The 21,834-nt window shown below is 37.9% G+C and overlaps 1 protein-coding gene across 1 annotated transcript in view; it reads left to right on the top strand.

The window, feature by feature from the left end:
• IL1RAPL2 (interleukin 1 receptor accessory protein like 2) overlaps window positions 1-21,834 on the top strand; it is a 569,253-nt gene that overhangs the window by 68,803 nt on the left and 478,616 nt on the right. Inside the window, exon 3 of the mRNA XM_001139071.5 lies at window positions 3,171-3,324. Coding sequence (XP_001139071.4) covers window positions 3,171-3,324 — 154 coding nt within the window. The remainder of the gene's footprint in view (window positions 1-3,170; window positions 3,325-21,834) is intronic.

Here is a 21,834-nt window from a genome sequence, read left to right on the forward strand (position 1 = left end):
CTCCTTTTGCTGGGCACTCATTCTCTCTCCTGCCACCCTGTGAAGAGGTGCCTTCCTCCATGATTGTAAGTTTCCTGAAGCATCCCCAGCCATGCAGAACTGTGAGTCAATTAAGCCTCTTTTCTTTATTAATTACCCAGTCTTGGGTATTTCTTCATAGCAGCATGAGAACAGACTAATACATATGGCAATACTGTCTGTTCATTAGGAAGTTAGTGAGCAGGAGAGAAGTAATGACAGCAGTAAGCCTAGCAGCCAGCAGCTTACTGGGAGAAAGAGTGCCAATAATGGAACCAAGAGCCTGGAAGACTTCTGAGAGTCTATATAGGCATCCAGACTGAGGTAGAATAGCCAACAAAGTAACTTTGCAAAAGGCGTATTAGTGGAGGCAGGATGGGAACCTTTAGAAATTGTCTGTGTTGTATGACCACTCCTTATGGTGCTGCCCAACAAGAATGTAATGAATAAACCTGCAAGCCTCTGGATTCTGGCTGCTCACATGGTAGTGAATATTATTCCCATAAGCAAATTTGCTGAAGATGACAGAACTTGGGGGAGCCCCACATTTTAACCTAGAGATGTCTTACCCTAAAGCCAGTTTGCCTTTTCATCTACACTACATTGTCTCTAGAGGGATGTTGGTGACCTGAAGACAACATTTTCTTATGCCACAGTTAAAAAAACATAAAGATCCTCTATTGGATACAAAGAACCTTTTATAAGGCTAGATGGCAGCTTGGAAAACACATAGGGCTATCTCGATCATTCCCAAAGAACATATAAAGATTCCAAGCTGTTCTTCATCAGGAGTTATTTTCTAATTCCTATACACTCTTTAGTTTTTACTTCCTGGGGAAAAAAAGCAAAACAGTGAGCAGAGAAAATGAAAATTGTTAGAATTAATTGCATATGGACTTTCCCTAAAATGACATTAGAAAATGACACCATTTGTCTTTGAATGAGTGTGTGGGCTTATTTGCCCACCCCCACCACTGTTGTGTGAAAGCGCAGCAGCTCAGTTTTCATTTTCCTTTCCTCTCAAAATGCCCAGAGGGACCATATTTTTGTTTAATGACCTTCAGAATGATTCTTTAGAAATCTGAGGCTATCAGAGTTGGAAACAATGCGAAAATAATTGTGGATTATTATTGTATGACGGCAGTGGCAGCTGGGCTGTTTCTTTTTCTCTGTGTTCAGACTTTCTTCTTCATTTTCCCAGAAACTTTATATCCCAAGGTTTAACTCAGAAGCAAATCTCAGATAGGTGATAAACCTTGCCAGACATGGTATGTAATATAATTTCAGACAGGCCCTTAACTGTTCTTCAGGAAGACCCTAGGGAGTGAAGCAGCCTTATATCTACATGCCCTCAATAGTATTACTTTTATTTACTCTCTGACAATGTGTGTGGGTAGTTGTATTGAACATAAAGCAAGCATATCTCTTAAATATTATACTTGTGAATTAAAGCACCAGTTTGTGTGTTTTGTTGTCAAAATTCCTGCTAACATGAAAGAAAAAAAATGTTATGAAAAGGGTACTCGCTGTCTCAGATCACTTACACACACACACACGTACACACACATACACATGAACACAAACACACAAGCACTCACAGCTGGGGATTGAGAGTCAGCACAGATTCTAACTTTACATGAATGTTTAAGATATGCGTATGGAGGCAGGGGTGAGGAGTGGTAGATGCAGATGTTGTATACACCATAGTGGGGAAAGTAAAAAGTGCTCTCAACTATTGTTCACATCATCTACCTCAAAATCAATTTATTTATTGCCTTAACTGACAGAATTTACATGATAAAATACTTTTTTTTTTTTTTTTTTGAGACAGAGTCTCATTCTTGTCACCCAGAATAGAGTGCAGTGGCGTGATCTCGGCTCACTGCAAACTCTGCCTCCTGGATTCAAGAGATTCTTCTGCCTCAGCCTCTCAAGTAGCTGGGATTACAGGCACGTGACACCACGCCCAGCTAATTTTTGTATTTTTAGTAGAGACAGGGTTTTACCATGTTGGCCAGGCTGGTCTCAAACTCCTGACCTCAAGTGATCCGCCTGCCTCAGCCTCCCAAAGTGCTGGGATTACAGGCGTGAGCCACCGTGCCTGGCAATAAAATATTTTTTGCCTTGAATATTCAGCACTCCCTAACAGCTATCCCCTACACCTTGACTGATGTTTGTACAGCATTCGGCTACCACTTTGGTAGAACATTTGAGGCGAATGATAGCCAGAATGGGGCAATATCTAATAAGTAGTCTGAAAAAAAATTCCTAAAAGACAAAGATAATTGCCTGAATATTCTTACATACTTGGATATTGTTATATCCTTGTCACTTTCTGGAAAAGTATTAAACATTCCTTTCTAGAGAAGTCCAATCTTGGTAGCAAGATTCCCTCACATTCCTATCAGGAGAGTAAGATATTGGCTTCAAAACCCAAAACTTGTTCTGTGGTTATATATCACTGAACTCAGAAAGTAAGTGGATGATTTCTCCAGGCTGTTACTATAACAAAGCGTGTCCTCATTTTACCTAGCTATGTTTCTAGAGAAGTCCTTAATTTTTTATATTCCTTCCCTCTCTACCCCCACATGGATTTCTTGATTACAAGAAGGGAGATTCTGGAGTACTAGTATTAGTTTTTATAATAAGGAGTAATTAATGAAACAATTGTAAACTTCATTGCCAATATAAAATCCTATTATGAAAGATTAATAATGCCTAAGACTCCCCTGGAGTATACTAAGTGGCTAAATGAACCATGTCCTCTTAGGACTCTTAGGAAATATCCTTGTCAAATAGAAGGAACCAGGACATTATAATAATATTTAGTGACTGTTAAGGTTCTGCTATACCTCTCTTGTAATTGGGGAGCCTCTATGCTATTCTATTTATTTTTTTCAGAATGCCTCTAAAGACTTCTTGCTCTTGGGGTCAGGCCTTTAAAGTGATTTGTAGTGCAATAGTTGTGATCTTAGAATTGGATACAATAGGACACATTCGTGATTTTTCTTGGTCATTGACTTAACTCCTTAGTTACATATTTTGAAAACGAAAGAGAATAATACAAAAAAGTAAAAGTACTAACTTGCTGGTACTGAGATGTAGTCTGTGAAATTCTATTTTTTGCTTACTTGCAAATATTTTATCTGCAGGAATGCAAGCCAAAAATGTGGAGAAGCATAATAATACAGAAAGGAAATGCTCTTCTGATCCAAGAAGTTCAAGAAGAAGATGGAGGAAATTACACATGTGAACTTAAATATGAAGGAAAACTTGTAAGACGAACAACTGAATTGAAAGTTACAGGTAGGAATCAGTTCTACAAAATTACAGCAAATGAGATTTTAAGTATAATTTGGTTTGGGAAGCAAGAGTTTTGTTCAAAGAGTCAACTTTCTGTGAATTTAGAATTGCCTGCAAATCAAATAGTTGAGAAACTTGCTATTAATAAGTTGTACTGAGTAAAAGCAATATATGGAATATGAAAAAAGAGTTTAGAGAACAAGGGCCTAGTTGCTGTGTGTCTGTTCTCTGTCTTTATGAAAGGTTCTGAACTCTTCAAGGTATCATTATTACTAAACATCTCAGAAAATATATAGTGGAGCCACTCTAGAATGTTGACTTAACCCATTTGTGGAATCTCCTTGTAGGTGAAGGCTGATTTTAGAATGAGAGTCTGTTAGATTTTTGGAATGAAATCTTCTTAGACTGCATCCAAAATATCATTTATACAAAATTCTCCATAAGTGAGTGATGTTATTGTGAGCTTCTAGTGATTCTTAGAGCAACTCCAAATGAAGAACATGCATGTGTGTTTTAAATCTGAAGTACAAACAAAATGTAAACTAGTGGAAGGATAAACTCAGAATATTCTTACTTGTTAGAGAATTTTAGGAAGTAATTTTCAGAGACATAAGACAGAATCTAATACCAAAAAGATATCCCTTACAATGAATGTGATGGAACCTGAGAAACTGTATGACAAAAAAATCTACTTACTATTGCTCACAAACAAATCTTGACTAATTTTCCTATTATTATATCTGTCATGTGTATTATAATCTCATATATGGAACCTAAAAAAAAGTTGAATGTGTTGCAAAAGAGAGTAGAAAAATGGATACGGGACAGAGAATGGGGAATAAGGAGTGTAGGTCAAAAGGTGCATACAAAGTTGCAGTTATATAGGATGAATAAGTCTAGTGATTTAATGTACAGCATGTAGTTAATAATATTGTATGCTGAGGCCAGCACAGTGGTTCATGCCTGTAATCAATCCCAGCACTTTGGGAGGCCAAGGCAGGTGGATCACTTGAGGTCAGGAGTTTGAGACCAGCCTGACCAACATGGGGAAACCCTGTCTCTACTAAAAAAAAAAAAAAAATTAGTCAGGCGTGGTGGCATGTGCCGGTAATCCCAGCTACTAGGGAGGCTGAGACAGGAGAGTTGCTTGACACAGGAGGCAGAGTTTGCAGTGAGCTGAAATCACGCCACTTCACTCCAGCCTAGGCAACAGAGCAAGACTCTGTCTCAAAAATGAAAAATAAATATAATATTGCATGTTGAAAATTTGCTAAGAGAGTAGATTTTAGGTGCTCTTACCACAAAAATAAACATATGAGGAGATTGATATGCTAATTTGTTTGACTGTAGTAATCAGTTTGCTATGTATATGTATAACAAAAACATCTTGTTGTATACCTTAAATATAAACAATTTAAAAAGTATGTGTGTGTGTGTTTGTATGTATACACATACATATTTCTATTGTGGATAATATCCAAGCCATGATAAACTTCGAAATTACCTAGACAATTGCAATATTGATTGCATTAATTGACTTATGATTAATGTACTTGGGCACTACTTGTTTAACCATCTAATGCCAACATCAGCCAGTTGGTTAATTTATAACATACTCTTTCTAATGTTAGCAATACATTTTTTCTTCTATTTTATTTTTGTTTAAAAAGGTTCAAAAAGGTCTGGATGACCTTTTTGAGATAGTGTTAAAATCAGTCAACTAATTAATACTTGCTGAGTTAAGTTCATTGCTACAACCCATATATTTAATTGGGTTTTTGATCCTTGAGATTCATTGTTTTTGTCTTTTTCAAAATTCTAAATGTTAGCACAGGGAACACAAAATATATATTTTTAATAAACCAATATATAATATACATATATATTACTTCACTCTCTGTACTAATAAATGATAGTTTTACTTCTTAGTTTGATTTTATAGAGTGCCTTCTATGAAAGTTTAAAAATTCTTTTGATTAGAATTGCATGTTCTTTTCCCCATGAGCTTTCAAAATAACTACCATATTGGGCCAATTCCAAATAGCAAAGATCTGCTTTTGATTAGTTTCTGATTTCTTCAACATGAACTAGACTTCCCTGCCTCATTTATGGCAGAAAATTCAATCATGGGCAGTTGTACATTATTAATAAGTGACCTGACCATGCACAAAGCGTCGCAGCATCATCACTTTGGCCACAGTCACTAATCCTTATGAGAGGCTTGCAGAGCACTTCCATTTTGGATCATTTGCTGAATCTTGTAACATTATAGTATTTGGCTTGAGTTTCAAGTTGAACCAGAATAAAGTAAATACCAAACCTCCTTTTCACTCACATCAAATGGGTTCTGTTGACAACGCATTTGCTTCTTTCATTTCATTTTAGGTTCTGGAAAAGAGAGCTAGAGCTACTTATTTTGTATATTTTATAAGATGTTAGTTTACTTCTTTTAACTACAGATCTAAAATTTCATTTGAATACCTCGCAGAGGATCTCAAAATTTAATGTGCATCAGAATCATGTAAAGGGACCCAGATAGGATGAAGATGAAGATCTCTAAATACAGATCCTCAGATTTCTCCCTTAGATTCTAATTTAGTATATCAGTAAGACTAGGAATTTACCTTTTTGTCCAGGTGATTCTGTTTTATGCTTTCCAAGGATCATGTTTTTGAGAGACACTAGAGAAGAGAATGGTGCTAACAAGTCAAAGTCATAGGTTTGATTATTTTGTGAGTATGTTAGTTCACACATGCACACACACACACTGATTTTTATAGGCCCCAATTTGTTTCCTTTAAATTTCTAGGAACTGCCATGAAAATAGAGATCATGGTAACCAAGGAAAATGTGTCAAGGTAGTGTGTGGGTAAAAGCGACTTCAACTAGGGAAAGCAATCATTTATTCACTTACCACTTAAATAAATATTTACTGAGTACATGTTACATGCCAGGCAACAAGCTAGGAGCTGGAAAAGATAATTCAAAATTTGTTTATGATTATCCTTGGGTCAGTGGTCGTCATTCATATAAGAAAGTATCATATTTGTGTATTTATTCACACAGTTCAAATGTTATGCTTGATGTAGAAACAAAATGGCTACTTGGTATGGAAGTTCAAGAGTTTGCTCTGTGAAGGTTTATTCTTTTTTGGAACATTATATAACTTATACCATGCTTTGTATGCTCAATAATATGAAAACAATTAACAAGCAGATTGTCTTCTCATAATTCAAAATATAAGGCTAGGATTATTTAAAGAGTAACCACTCATACTTGTTTTGGGTTTAGCATGGGATAAGAATTTCAATATGACATGAATAGAGGTGGTTAATTACAAAATTATGTAAATAGAGGTTCTTTAAATGGTGTATTTCCCTTATGCAAATTTTGAAAGATTGTCAAATTTCTAAAGCTTATTTTCTGACTATTCTTTTTAAATTTATGATTCTGAGAAATATAACTTCAGTAAAACAAGTGTTTCTTAAAGGTACATAGGTGCTATTTGCTTTAAGAAGGTCAAATATAAAAAGATCCAGATATTCAAAACTGATAAACTAGAAGGTTATCATTTGCTTTAATGAAATTATTTCTCCATATATGCCATAGTATTTCTTTAAATAGTTAGCTTTCTTTCTGCATTAAAACAGGATTTGATTTAAATGCAACTTTTCTGGAACACTTTTATTATATAAATCGTAGCAGACTTTTGTTATATTATTGTGGAAATTTCTTTTTATTCCTTCAAAGGCTGCAGATGCATAGGGAAGGGTTTAACAACAAATAGACGTGCACAGTAGCATGTTTAGGTCATTTGCTAATGATGCCTACAGCGACAGTTTTATTTCCCACAGCATATTTTAGGTGACTATATGCTATTTTAAAGTTTTTTTCTTTATTCTCATGTTGAATTTGTGCGGAGGGCTAATTGAAGTGAAAAAGTAAGACAGGAGAGTTGGTTATAAGAAGGTGAGAATTGTAGTACAGGTGATAATGGAAAAAGGAGAAGAGGAGTAGGAGAGAGTGAGCAACATAATGGGATAGAGTCTCTAGGGATAAGAAGAGAAAGTCTGCCTTAAGAAGGTCAAAGGCAGTATGGCCATTTTCACGATATTGATTCTTCCTACCCATGAGCATGGAATGTTCTTCCATTTGTTTGTATCCTCTTTTATTTCCTCGAGCAGTGGTTTGTACTTCTCCTTGAAGAGGTCCTTCACGTCCCTTGTAAGTTGAATTCCTAGGTATTTTATTCTCTTTGAAGCAATTGTGAATGGGAGTTCACACATAATTTGGCGCTCTGTTTGTCTGTTGTTGGTGTATAAGAATGCTTGTGATTTTTGTACATTGATTTTGTATCCTGAGACTTTGCTGAAGTTGCTTATCAGCTTAAGGAGATTTTGGGCTGAGACAATGGGGTTTTCTAGATATACAATCATGTCGCCTGCAAACAGGGATGAAATTGGAAATCATCATTCTCAGTAAACTATCGCAAGAACAAAAAACCAAACACCGCATATTCTCACTCATAGGTGGGAATTGAACAGTGAGATCACATGGACACAGGAAGGGGAACATCACACTCTGGGGACTGTTGTGGGGTGAGGGGAGGGGGGAGGGATAGCATTGGGAGATATACCTAATGCTAGATGACGAGTTAGTGGGTGCAGCACACCAACATGGCACATGTATACATATGTAACTAACCTCCACAATGTGCACATGTACCCTAAAACTTAAAGTATAATAAAAAAAAAGAAGGTCAAAGGCAGACATTACTTATAGGGATTCTTCAAAATGGACACAAGAAGGAAGCCAGAACTAATTATCTTTATTTGGAAGGCAGTTCACCATTCACCTGGCAAATCATTCAGAAATACATGCTTTTATGCAGCTTTTTAGACATGAGCATTAGCTACTTAGAAGAAACCACTAACCTGTTTCCTGGTGAATATGCAAACAACACCTCTCCTCCTGATTATTGTAGACAGCTCTAGAGTCCCTAGTTGGAGACTTTTCACACATTAGGGGTAATCTCTTAACCCATTGGCATTTGAATATGATAGCAAGAAGGATTTATTCCTTGAAAATACTTCAAAGATTTGCTGCTAGATTACTATTCAGCAATAGTAGCAAAGCAATCTGGATATAAAGCTTGGGGTAAAACTACCAAGTAGGATTTGGGATCAGTCTTTGGTGAATATGTTCAAAAGCATGGCTTTAGCAAATGCTTTTAATTCCACTTTGCAAAGTTTAATTGTAGTGCCTTGTTGCAGGTGTCATTTAGATTACATAGCTTGTTAGAAAAACTTTCCTCTGGTGTGGAAAATGGCAGCTATTTACACATAGAGGAAGCAATTTCACATTCAGGCTGGAAAACACACTTTTTGTGGTCCTGGCTCTTAGTTTATTTATCCTTCTACTGTTAATGCTGAGATTTTGCAGGGGAGGGTGAGTTTAGAAAAAAACAGTGGAACATGGCAATATGGTGGAGATTTGGTGAAATAAATAGTAGCGGGGATTTTGACTGAATAAAGATAATATAACAGAAGTAATCTCTAAGCCAGCAACTCCATAATAATCATAAAAAGGGCTCCCAGAGAGCTTTTATCTATTGAGAGCTCACTGTGCAACATACATTGCGTTTAGAGATTTTCATTCATTTTCTCATTTAGTCCTCACAACCAACATATGAGGGTGGTGTTGGGGCTCAGAAAACAATACTTCAAAATGAAGGACTCATAAGCAAGTTTGTCTTTGACCTTTTCCTGCCCTCCTGTCTCTCAGTCCCATTCTCCCCACCCTCCCTGGAGGCTAGCCATAGAAACTGGAATCCCTCTTCCCCAAAGCAGGTCATAGAAACCAGAACCCCTTTCCTGCAAAGCCAGCCATAAAACCTAAAAATATTACTCTAACTTTCTCTCCACTTCTCTGTGTGAAAACTGGCCACAAAGAAATTATTTGACCTACCTTGTTTAACTATAGGTCATAAGGTCCCCATTCCAGAGAGGGTCCTGGAAGGAATGTGTGCTCAGAGAAGCCCAGAAGAATCTAGACAGACAGGCCTTGCTGGTTTTCCCCACTCAGCTCATTAGCATTAGATCATAGTCTTTTTATCAAATCATATGCCTACATGGCTGTCCATTCTTTGCTGAACCTAAGCATAAAAATGGGCAATTTTCCCTGTATCTTTGGGTCTTCATTCTGAAGGCTCCTGTGTATACAGTGTATACATGTTAGATAAATGTATATGCTTTTCTCCAATTATTCTGCCTTTTGTGAGTTGATTTTTCAGCAAATCTTCAGAGGGCCAAGGGGAATTTTCTGCCTGGGCCTCTATGGTGGTTACTATTATTGTCCCAATTTATAGAGAAATAAACTAAAACTTAGGTGAAATGATGTACCCAAAGTCACATACTCAGGAAATGGCAGAACACAGATATAAACCTAGGTCTTTCCAATTCTCAGATGTAGCTTTTTAATCACCACCAGGCAAAAAACTGCATGATTTCACTCACCAAATGTGTATTGCATACCTAGAGAACATAAACCAAAATATTGGACACGATGTCTATCATTCCACTATAATATCCTTTTTGGACATTCACAATTTGGTCTTCAATAATTCCCTATTAGAATTTAGATATCCATAAAAAAAGCACACTTGGCATTTTGAACTTAGTCCTTAGTCTTAGCACTTTAGTTAAGATCATTAGGAGTAGGGCCAATAATTGAATCTGCATGTGGTATGGTGCCAGGAAGAAAGCAAGGAAAAGTGAGGCTCCAGAAAAATTAAGAATGCATGAAACATGGTAAATTGTTACTGAATTTTGTGTTTTGATGCCATATGGCCCTACTAGTATGATAATTTATATTGAGAATATTCCAATGATGTTCATTGCAGTTATGACTATGATTTCAAGCTAGTGGAAGTGAAGCAATGGATGAATGTCTAGTTAACAATGTTGGCTCAGTTGGTAAAGATCAATCAACACATAAATCAGTGCCTACTGTGTACGGTAAGAAGTTCAGGATCCAAGTTTGTAATGTTGTTCTGAAAGCAGACAGGTAGGGACAGAAGTGTGTTCTCCTTTGGAACCTGTGAAAAGAGAGTTATTCACTAGAATAGTGCTTCTCAAATTGTATTTTGTGGAACCCTGATTCTAAGAAATGTTAAGAGAGAGATTTCCAAGAGAGAAAGAAGAGGAAAGGAGAGGAGAGGAAGAAAGGAGAGGAAGAGAGAAGAGTGGGGAAGGGAGAAGAGAGGTTCTGTAGTTATTTGTGTATCTGCCAGGTCAAAGTTAAACAGTCATCTTTTTTGCAGGGTATCTCAGGGCACCTTAGTGCCCATAATATCTAATGTGTACTCTCATTTTCTAAAAGGGGGTTGGAGCCCAGGTGTGGTGGCTCATGCCAGTAATCCTAGAACTTTGAGAGGCTGAGGTGGGTGGATTGCTTGAGGTCAGGAGTTCAAGACTAGCCTGACCAACATGATGAAACCCCATCTCTACTAAAAATACAAAAATTAGCTGGCTGTGGTGGTGTGCACCTGTAGTCCCAGCTACTTGGGAGGCAGAGGCAGGAGAAAAACTTGAACTCGGGAGGTGGAGGTTACAGTGAACTGAGATCAGGCCATTGCACTCTAGCCTTGGTTACAGAGTGAGACTCCATCTCAAAAAAAAAAGCGGTGGGGGAATGGGATATATTTTTAGGACATTTCCTAAACTTGTATGAACACATAATATTCCCAGCCCCCAAAGCATCTGAGGATGTTAAGTTTCCACAGAACAAACTTTAGGAAAGCTAAGTGAATAATTGAGTGAGTATCTGGCTCTATTGGCCTCCTGCTAATGCCTATGACATCAACAGTTGAAATAAAATACTTATTTGGCATTTAGGTTATGATTATTATCACTTATTTTTTCCATTGTTTATTTTTTCAACCATCCTGTAAGCTCCTTAAGGGAATGGATTTGTTGACTAATTAATATCTACATCTATAAGTGCTGAGTATATGATAGGTATTCAAAAATTATTTGTAGCTTGCTTTGGCTGAGTGCTTATTTGATTGGTAAGTGTTTTGATTGGGTACAAATAAGACAACTTTGTGTTTGTAGAGCACCTTATAATTTCAAAGCACTTTCACTTCTGGGATCTCATTCTGTTACAAGAACTTTATGGAATTCTCAGCAAATGTAGTATCATTATTATTAATCTTGGCTGAGAGAGTTTAAAACAATGACCCTAGGATATAAGCTGGTGAATTGCACAGCTAGGACTAGAATCCCCATCTTATAAGTCCTAGTTACACTTTTCCTACTCTGCCCCACTGTTACTCTGTTTGCTGTCCCTTAATCCTGGGTACTAGGCCAGAAGAAGAGATGCAACTCAAGGAGGATTCCAAAGTTGGTGACTCCAGAGCTCAGGCCTAAGAATCTCTGAAATAACCTTTTATTTAAAATGTTGGTATACCAATCCATTGTTTTGTCTTTTGGAATAACTATTTCTGATTCTAAAAGGAAAACGATTTACTACTGATGTCTGAAACCAAATCAGCAGAGGTAGCTGCTAACAATACTCAAATGCGGCCAGGCACGGTGGCTCACGCCTGTAATCCCACCACTTTGGGAGACCGGGATGGGCGGATCACCTGAGGTTGGGAGTTTGAGACCAGCCTGACCAACATGGAGAAACCCCATCTCTACTAAGAAAAATATAAAATTAGCCAGACGTGGTGGCGAATGCCTGTAGTCCCAGCTACTTGGGAGGCTGAGGCAGGAGAATTGCTTGAACCTGGGAGTTGGAGGTTGTGGTGAGCCGAGATTGTGCCATTGCACTCCAGCCTGGGCAACAAGAGAGTAACTCCAACTCAAACAAAACAAAACAAAAATAATATTCAAATGCCTCCAGCAGCCAGGCAGGTCATGTCCACAGTGTGAGGTGGACCAGGTGTGTGAAGCAACAACTGAAGGAAAAATTGGAGAGTACTAGCTGTACTGACTCAACCCTAGCTGATTGCTGCCATGTGAGATCGAGAATCCAATATTACTAGGCCCTCTGATTTATAAGAGACACCTGAAGTCTGGATTTTTGTGTGGAAATCCGTAAATTGTAAAGCACTCTGTAGACCAAATAAAACAGCCTGTATGCTAAATTCAACATGGGGACTGCATGTTTGTGGCTTTTGCCTTTGAAGATTTGGTTCAGTAGGATTTTTATTAAACAAGCGACCGACTGTGTGACTGACTCAGACTCTGTTCCACTATTTCCATCTCTAGCAGTGAGTGGAAAAAAATTTAAAGAAAGAAAACCTGAAGTGGCCTGGAGAGCAGTTAAAAGACAAACTGGGAACAGCATTCAGAAGCCATCCTAATCACACCATCCAGTAGACTAGTCGATCCAACAAGAGTGAAAGGGGCACAATTTATGGATGTAATACTATGGGACGGGTATTGACAAATGGATCACCTTAGAAAAGTGAGTGATTTAGATGATGAAGCAAGTTGGTGTCCAGTATTACAGATAAAGGAAGAGCCCTGGGGATGAAGCACCCGCCTTAAAGCTGCCCTGAAGCGGTGTGATGTGAAGCACTGAAGGGAACAAATCATTGGCATATGTTCTCTCTCCTCCATGTTCACTATGAGCAGGCAGTTAACATGATCTGAATGTACGTGTCCTGATTATCACATGAACATGTACCTCATTTGTACCTTTTGTGTGACCTAATAAGGAACAACCACAGCAGTCAATAGTTCTTGGATGCATTAAGGGAACATTCACATGACTGACTGTGCATTTCATAATTGACTGTTCTTTTGCACAGTGCAGAAATCTCATGACCAAAACCAGCTTGCAGCAGTTTCTTTGTCTTTCCTCCTAGGCTTTATTCTCCTTTTCTGGACGACCCTGGCCTTTCCTAGCCTACCCAGCCCACCCTGGATGACATCTTTGTCTCTTATCTGCCTCTTTTAAATGTTTCAATGACCTGTTTTCTCTGCAGCTCATCTCCTTAGATCCTTGCTTTCTCCTGGGGTTAATCTAATGTCTCAATGAGCTAAAAAATTCATGACTGATGAAGACCAAAAGTGCTTCTCTTCTCAGCTAACATATTTGCAATTTAATAGATATTTCAATTCTGTAACTCATAGGCATAACTAATGGTGGGAATTTCTGGGGACTTTGCAGGGCCTGTGGGGGGCATTTCCCAGAGTGTCACAATCTACCCTGCAGGTGGCTGCTTGTTCCTTCTAGAAACAAGGTCAACAATATTCATGACCTTGGGGAACTAGAAGAAAAAAAATCCTACTGAGGATCACTGAAAAAAAGGGCCTTGGATGTCAGTCCATAGAGTGACTTTTTTCCTTCTTCTGCATTTTTATTTTGTCTCTCCTTTCTTTCCCTTATTTCCTTCATTCTGCCCCAACCTATGACACAGGACTATCTATTAACCCTATTGATGACAGCCATGGAGAGATTGCCAGTCTTTGTCCCAGGAAAGTTTTTGTATCATGTTTCTATGCCCTACAGGGAGATGAACAAATACTATTAACTTTCCCATAAGAAGAAAGACAGTCTTATTTTTCTGTAGAGTCAGGGGCTGTGAGAGCATTCATTCCTGTGGGCTTATTTTGCAAGCAACTGTGCAGGAGACCAGTTTGGATAGCTGGGGTTGAACAAGTTAGAGCACATGACAGCAGTATATGGCAAACGTGTGCAATCCAGGCCAGTTCTACTCCAATGGCTCTCGTCCATCACCTAAGGTGACCATTGACTCCTTGGCTGCCTTCTCTGACACCAAGTTAGTGCTGGGGGAAGGGATTCTTAGGAAGGGGTTACACTGTGACTCCTAGCTATGTAGTTTCCTGAGATCCATGGGAGCAGATTTTCCTAGGTCCATTATGTATATTCTTGGGACTCTCAGTTACCTTGTTCTCTCCCAGCCTGAAAGCAGTGGTTTGAGCAAGCTGAGAATATTCTATCAAGGCACCCTTCCATAGGAATGAAAACTAGGAGCTTGGTACAGAGGGAGACCAGCCATGAACTAGATCCAATAGAGTAGAGCAGATGCTCAGAGAACTATCATTTATTAGGTCAAGGATTATACTTTATAATCAGTCAAAGCTTCTAACAACCTCAAAAGGCTGGTGATTATTTCCTATATTTTATAAGGGAAGAAATGAACAGTCAGAGAAGCTAAGTTACTTGTTATGATCACACACCATAGTAAGTGATGGAGCTAGGATTTGAATCCACGTTTATTTCAAAACATTACTCTTAAAGCACCCTGTTACAAATTACCTGAATGGGTCCTGCTCAATACATGTCGCTAGTTCTATTCCTTCCTGCTTGCCTGCCTGCTTCATGCTTTTTCCACTCCTCTTTGCTACTACATGTTTTACATTTCCGTAATTTCCTCGTGAAGCCATCACAGACTAACCTCATCTTATAATCGCCTATTTTTTCTCCTGAATTCCCTCAATAATTTTGCAAAAGTTTTCACCACATTGCCTGATACTAATTTATAGTAATAATTTATGAGAGATCTTCTTTGTGTAGATCTTGTAGCACCAATTACATTAGGGCTCTTCAAGATCTGCTGCTCCCTATGCAAAGCTTTGCCTTACTATTTAGATACAACATAAAATTATGGAACTAGGAGCTAGGCTCTGTGTTTCATAAATATCATCTCATTTGATCAGCTCAGAATCCTGTAAGGTTTGTCATTTTAGCCCTGCTTTATAGATGTGGAAATTGAAATTTGGGGAATTTAATTTTTTTCTCAATGTTCTACAGCAACTAAATGATAATGGTGGAATAAAGCCTCAGGTGGTTGTTTTTCCAAAGCCTGAGCCCCTCCCACTAGTAAATGCTTATAAAATTATCTGCTGCACACATTACTATGATATGGTTTGACTGGAACAATTTTTTTATTATTTTTTGTTTGTTTGTTTTGTTTTGTTTGAGATGGAGTGTCACTCTGTCACCAGGCTGGAGTGCAGTGGTGCGATCTCGGCTCACTGCAACCTCCGCCTCCTGGGTTCAAAAAACTCTCCTGCCTCAGCCTCCCGAGTAGCTGGGACTACAGGCGTGCACCACCATGCCCAGCTAATTTTTGTATTTTTAGTAAAGACGGGGTTTCACCATGTTGACCAGGATGGTCTCGATCTCTTGACCTCCTGATCCTCCCGCCTTGGCCTCCCAAAGTACTGGGATTACAGGCGTGAGCCACCACGCCTGACCCATCTTAGTTATTTCTTGTCTTTTGCCATGTTCATGGATAGGAAGAATCAATATCATGAAAACGGCCATACTGCCCGAAGTAATTTATAGATTCAAGGCTATTCCCATCAAGCTACCACTGACTTTCTTCAAGGAATTGGAAAAAAACTAATTTAAACTTCATATGGAACCAAAAAAGAGCCTGCATAGCCAAGACAATCCTGGGCGAGAAGAACAAAGCTGGAGGCATCATGCTACCTGACTTCAAACTCTACTACAAGGCTACAGTAACAAAAACAGCATGGTACTGGTGCCAAAACAGATATATAGACCAATGGAACAGAACGGTGGCCTCAGAAATAACACCACACATCTACAATCATCTGATCATTGACAAACCTGATGCAAACAAGCAATGGGGAAAAGATTCCCTATTTAATAAATGGTGTTGGGAAAACTGCCTAGCCACATGCAGAAAACTGAAACTGGACTCCTTCCTTACACCTTATACAAAAATCAACTCAAGATGGATCAAAGACTTAAATGTAAGACCTAGGACCATAAAAGTCCTAGAAGCAAACATGGGCAATACCATTCAGGACATAGACATGGGCAAAGACTTCATGTCTAAAACACCAAAAGCAATTGCAACAAAAGCCAAAATAGACAAATGGAATCTAATTAAACTAAAGAGCTTCTGCACAGCAAAAGAAGATATCATCAGAGTGAACAGGCAACCTACGGAATGGGAGAAAATTTTTGCAATCTATCCATCTGACAAAGGGCTAATATCCAGAATCTACAAATAACTTAAACAAATTTACAAGAAAAAAAAAACGCATCAAAAAGTTGGCAAAGGATATGAACAGACACTTCTCAAAAGAAGACACTTATGCAGCCAACAGACATATGAAGAAATGTTCATCGTCACTGGTCATTAGAGAAATGCAAATCAAAACCACAATGAGATACCATCTCACACCAGTTAGAATGGTGATCATTAAAAAGTCTGGAAACAACAGATGCTGGAGAGGATGCAGAGAAATAGGAATGCTTTTACACTCTTGGTGGGAGTGTAAATTAGTTCAACCATTGTGGAAGACAGTGTGGTGATTCTGCAAGGATCTAGAACTAGAAATACCATTTGACCCAGCCATCCCATTACTGGGTATATACCCAAAGGATTATAAATCATTCTACTATAAAGGCACATGCACCCATGTTTATTGCAGCACTCTTCACAATAGCAAATACTTGGAACTAACCCAAATGTCCAGCAATGATAGACTGGATAAAGAAAATGTGGCACATGTACACCATGGAATACTATGCAGCCATAAAAAAGGATGAGTTCATGTCCTTTGCAGGGACATGGATGAAGCTGGAAACCATCATTCTCAGCAAATTATCACAAGAATAGAAAACCAAACACCGCATGTTCTCACTCATAAGTGGGAGTTGAACAATGAGAACACATGGACACAGGGAGGGGAACATCACACACCGGGGCCTTTTGGGGAGTAGGGGGCTAGGGAAGGGATAGCATTAGGAGAAATACCTAATGTAGGTAACGGGTTGATGGGTGTGGCAAACCACCATGCCAGGTGTATACCTATGTAACAAAACTGCACGTTCTGCACATGTACCCCAGAACTTAAAGTATAATCATAAAAAAATACTTAGTATGATGATTGAGAAATAGTAGGTACTTAATACATCATATTAATTGCAGTCATGCATGCATAATGATATTTTTGTCAATGATGGACTGTATATAAAACGGTGGTCCCATAAAATTATAATACTGTATTTTTAGTGTACTTTTTCTATGTTTAGTTATATTTAGATACACAAATCCTTACCATTGTGTTACAATTGTCTGTAGTATTCAGTACACTAACATGCTGTACAGGTTTGTAGCCTAGGAGCAATAGGCTATATCGTATAGCCTAAGTGTGTAGGAGGCTATACCATCTAGGTTTGGTAAGGACAATCTATGATATTTATACCATGATGAAATCACCTAATGACACATTTCTCAAAATGTATTCCCATTGTTAAGCAATTCATGACTATATTATAATTAGTATTATTATCATCATCATTATTATTACAGGAAAGCTTTCAAAGGTGAGTTCATGGCCATTTCATGACAAGAAAGCAGTCTGACAAATGGTCTAAGACAAATTGCTCTTGTTAATAGGGTGCTTCATTTACAGAGCTTGAATGGAAAAAAAATAGAAAGTTAACTAGGGGGCTATTAAAAAGCAAAGAGTCATATAAATAGGTATTAATATTTCAGGCAGAAATATTTTATTCAAGGAGATGCAATCATGTGGAATAATTTGTCAATTAAGGTGGTCAGGGAAAGTATTGTTGTCTGTATAAATGAGTTTTTGCAGCCAGCAAGAATTTTAAGGGATGTATGAGCCAAGAGCAAAAGCTGCTAAGACAAAGCTGAGGTGGAAATGAGTCCAGAGGACAAGCATGTTGAGGAAACTGGACTTTTCCTGTCTAGCATTTCCTTATGTCATTATGATTAATCCCTGGTGGTTTATAAAGGCAGTTAAATGGCCTCCTTTGGCATCAAATAGGAAAATAATTAATCAGTTCAAGTCCGTAAATCATTTCTTGGTACTGGAAGTACTTTATATAGTTAGAAATGTCTCCGTGATTTGTCACTGGGCTCCAGTGGGGATCCTGAAGAGCAACTGGCAACCACCAGATGCAGAGGCCTACGTGATGAGTCTCATGGGCATGGGTCTGCAGGGAAAGAAGATTGGTTCCTTTCTGGGGTACATTGCCTTGATCCTCTCTGACTGGCCTGGAGGAATAACCACTTCTGTGTCTGTCATATAGTAGTCACTTAGTATGTTTGTTGAATGAATGAATTTACATATTTTGTGTGTTTTGAGTCCTTTGCATTGGAGCTCATCTTACAGTGTCTGATAACTCTCTCTAGCTATATTCTGGGAAAATGAGATAGAAGGGCAGTAATAATGATATTTGAAGCTACTGGGTCAGTACCCTAGTTATTTGCTTAATGTTGATGGTCAAGACATCATAGTCTCACCATAAACTGTAGCATAATAGTTGAATGAAAAATAATTGTGCTGTAATTTTTTATGATAAAAGGCATTTTAAATCATAGTTTAATTACCCAATCCCCCTTGCTCTTAAAATCAACATTTTTTGATATTGTTATCCTTACATTTTGTGCTAGTAAAATTATCTTCATGATGCTATTTAATTTACCTCCTGGCGAGCATATGAGGTGAAAGGTAAAAAGGACATTTTGGGACAAGTGAAAAAATATCTAATGAAGTGGAAACCGTTATTCACCCTCACTCCACATGTAATACATTTGATATTCTTTTAACATTCATCAAATACTCATTGTTCTGGGTAAATAGATAAACTAAAAAAGGTATGATGTCTGTCCTGAGTGAGCTTGAAGTATAATGAGAGGGGGGAGAATAGACAGAGATTAAGTGAATAAACATATGGATACATGTATAATTATATATTGTAATATATCATTATAAGGAAAATAACAAAGACTAATTGAGATTGGGGATGGCCTACTTGAACAAAATAAAATTGAGGCTGGACCCTGATGGTTAAGAAAAAGGCATCTAGATGAAGAGCGGGTGAAAAATATTTTAGAGGGAACAGCATGTGTCAGCTATAAAAGAAAGATGATGGTGGCTTGGGTCAGAAGGGTAGTAATAGAGGTAGTAAAAAGTAGACAGATTTAAGAGATATTATAGAGATAGAATGACTATACTTCCTCATGATGATTCCTGGGTTTTTGGTTTTACTAATAGGGTAGACAGTAGTGCTATTTCCTGAAATGAGGAAGACTGAGGGAGGTCAGATTTTGTGAGGGGTTACAAAAGTTCTGTTTTGGCCATGTTTTAGAAATACTTATATACTCTAGAGAGGATGTAGAGTAGACAGTTAAATATATGAATCTGGCATTCAGGGAAAAGTTTGGACTAGATATATAAAATTTGGAGCTGTCTGTATGGTATATAGGATGAGCTGCAATAAAGTACTAAATTGTGTGGGGCAATTGATGATTACTATAGGAGATCAATGCAAACTGCAGCTCCTAGGCCCTATGTTACATATTTTCTCCAGAATCGTGACAGTATAAGAAAGCTACTTGTCATGATTTTTTGAAACCTCATCAAATTGTTAAATATTAAGCATGATAATTGTACCTATATTTTTTCTGCTATATGGGGATGATATCTTGTATTTAGCTGACATTTGAATCCTTAGAGCTAGAAGAATATAACTAATGCCACACTAAATACAGTCACTATTTATGATATGTGCTGGGTGCCATATTAATCATTTTACACACATTATTGCTAATCTTTACCACAGTACTGAATAGTACAGGCCCCAATTTATAGATAAAGGAACTCAAACTTGAGAAGTTACACAACTTGCCCAAGGCAACAAAGCAAGTTTTGGGGGGTCTTTTCCCCATTCCATTTCCACACATTAGGAAAAGTGACTCTACATTTCCTTTTGGATTCTTCCAATTTCCAAAGTCTCTTACAACCCAAGGAACAGAAAGAAATATTGAGATATGCACATTTGCTGCTAGATTTCCTTGCTATTGAATAAAAGCCTGTCTGTAAGTGTCTGGTGCACATGCACAGCCTGCTGTTGGGATACCCATCACTTGTTAACTGCCTGCCTGGACTAGCAACTGGCTTCAAACCCTCTGTATACCATACTGAATTCTTAGTTGGAGGTCTACCACCAACAGGAGGGCAACTCCCTATGTGTGGTACAATGAAGGGAGAATAAAGCCTGGTACATAGTTGGCTCTCAATAAATGATAGCTAATATTATTATAATTTTCTTTATCTTATGCAATGACGACTTCTCAAAATCCCTATGAAATATGTATTATTATCTTACTGGTGAGGAAATCAAGACTCAGCAAGGTTATGTAACTTGCCCGGGTCACACAGCTAATGAGGAACTGAGTTGGGATTTGAAGGCCACTCTCTGATTCTGAAACTTAAGATTCATGCATTTCTCAAGTTTAATGACTGAGTGAAGCCAGGGGTGTCATTGGAGAATATCAAGAGATAACGTTAGATAGAGAAAGTAGGTCTAATTACTGGAGGGCCTTGAATGTCAGGAAGAATAATTCATATACTTAGCCTATTTAGGTATATGTGCCACAAAAGAGCTATGATTTTTCCTCACTGATAAAGAAGTTCGAGTTTTTGGACATCAGGTACCTGTTTCCAAGCTGAATGCCCTAACAGCTGTGAGTAACACCTGCTCCTTGCACCTGTGCAAACTCAGAGACTTACCTTCTCTGGTGCTGATTCACATAACATTCTTTCTCCTATTTTCTCATTTTAACTCAACTCAATGAAGATCTTCTGAGTATCTTTTCTCTGCCAAGGCACTATGCTAGTTGCTGCTTCACTGGTTGTTGGGAGCATGCAGTTAAATGTAATCACACCAACTGGCCTGTATAGGTTTGTGAGGTGGAAAAGTCTAGGAAGAAAGATACTTGAGAAATAGCCAATGTCTTTTTTTGGAGCCCCTGCAAGAGAAAGCATAAGTTTATCCTGTCCTATTAACCAAATAATCTCTAATGATTGGAGATGTCTTTTTAAATTAATTAATTAATTTCTACTTGCTGGGAATTCTAGCTACACAGACTTTTGATTTAGCCAGTAATATTTTCAAACTATAAGTAGCTTAAAATGTAGATTAGAACTAGAAGGGACTTTGAATAGCATACAGTCTGATTCCCCTCATTCTGTAGATGAGGTAGCAGAAGCCTGGAGAGATTAATTTATGTGCCCCCAAAGACACAGCTTGGCAGTAACTAAGTTGATACTTTCTCCAATACAATGGTGCTTTCTGCCATTTTCTAATACTCCACAGTGTCTTTCTGACTTAGTCCTGAGCCTTGCCTAGGAGGCTTTTTTATGACAAATTTAATCAATGTTCCATTTTAATTGAAATATTTAAGTCAGATTAATGTAAAGCCTTCAGAGAGTTCAGCTAATCTGGTTTATAAAAGTCACTCAGGCAAAACTGTGAAAGTATATAGGATTTCTGACATTTTCCAGAAGCCATTAGCTTATGTTCTTCAATAACTCTTAGAATATATGTCAAAGGAGGACAATTTTCCAACTAACCTTGGCACACTCCATATGTATTCCTTTTTGGTTGGTTCATAAATCAGTTTTCTAATTCAAAGATGTTTTAATCCTCAAAACATGCACTCTTCCTTAATGATTGTATGCA

This window comes from Pan troglodytes, chromosome X (assembly GCF_028858775.2).
Source record: "Pan troglodytes isolate AG18354 chromosome X, NHGRI_mPanTro3-v2.0_pri, whole genome shotgun sequence".
Classification (NCBI taxonomy): Eukaryota; Metazoa; Chordata; class Mammalia; order Primates; family Hominidae; genus Pan; species Pan troglodytes.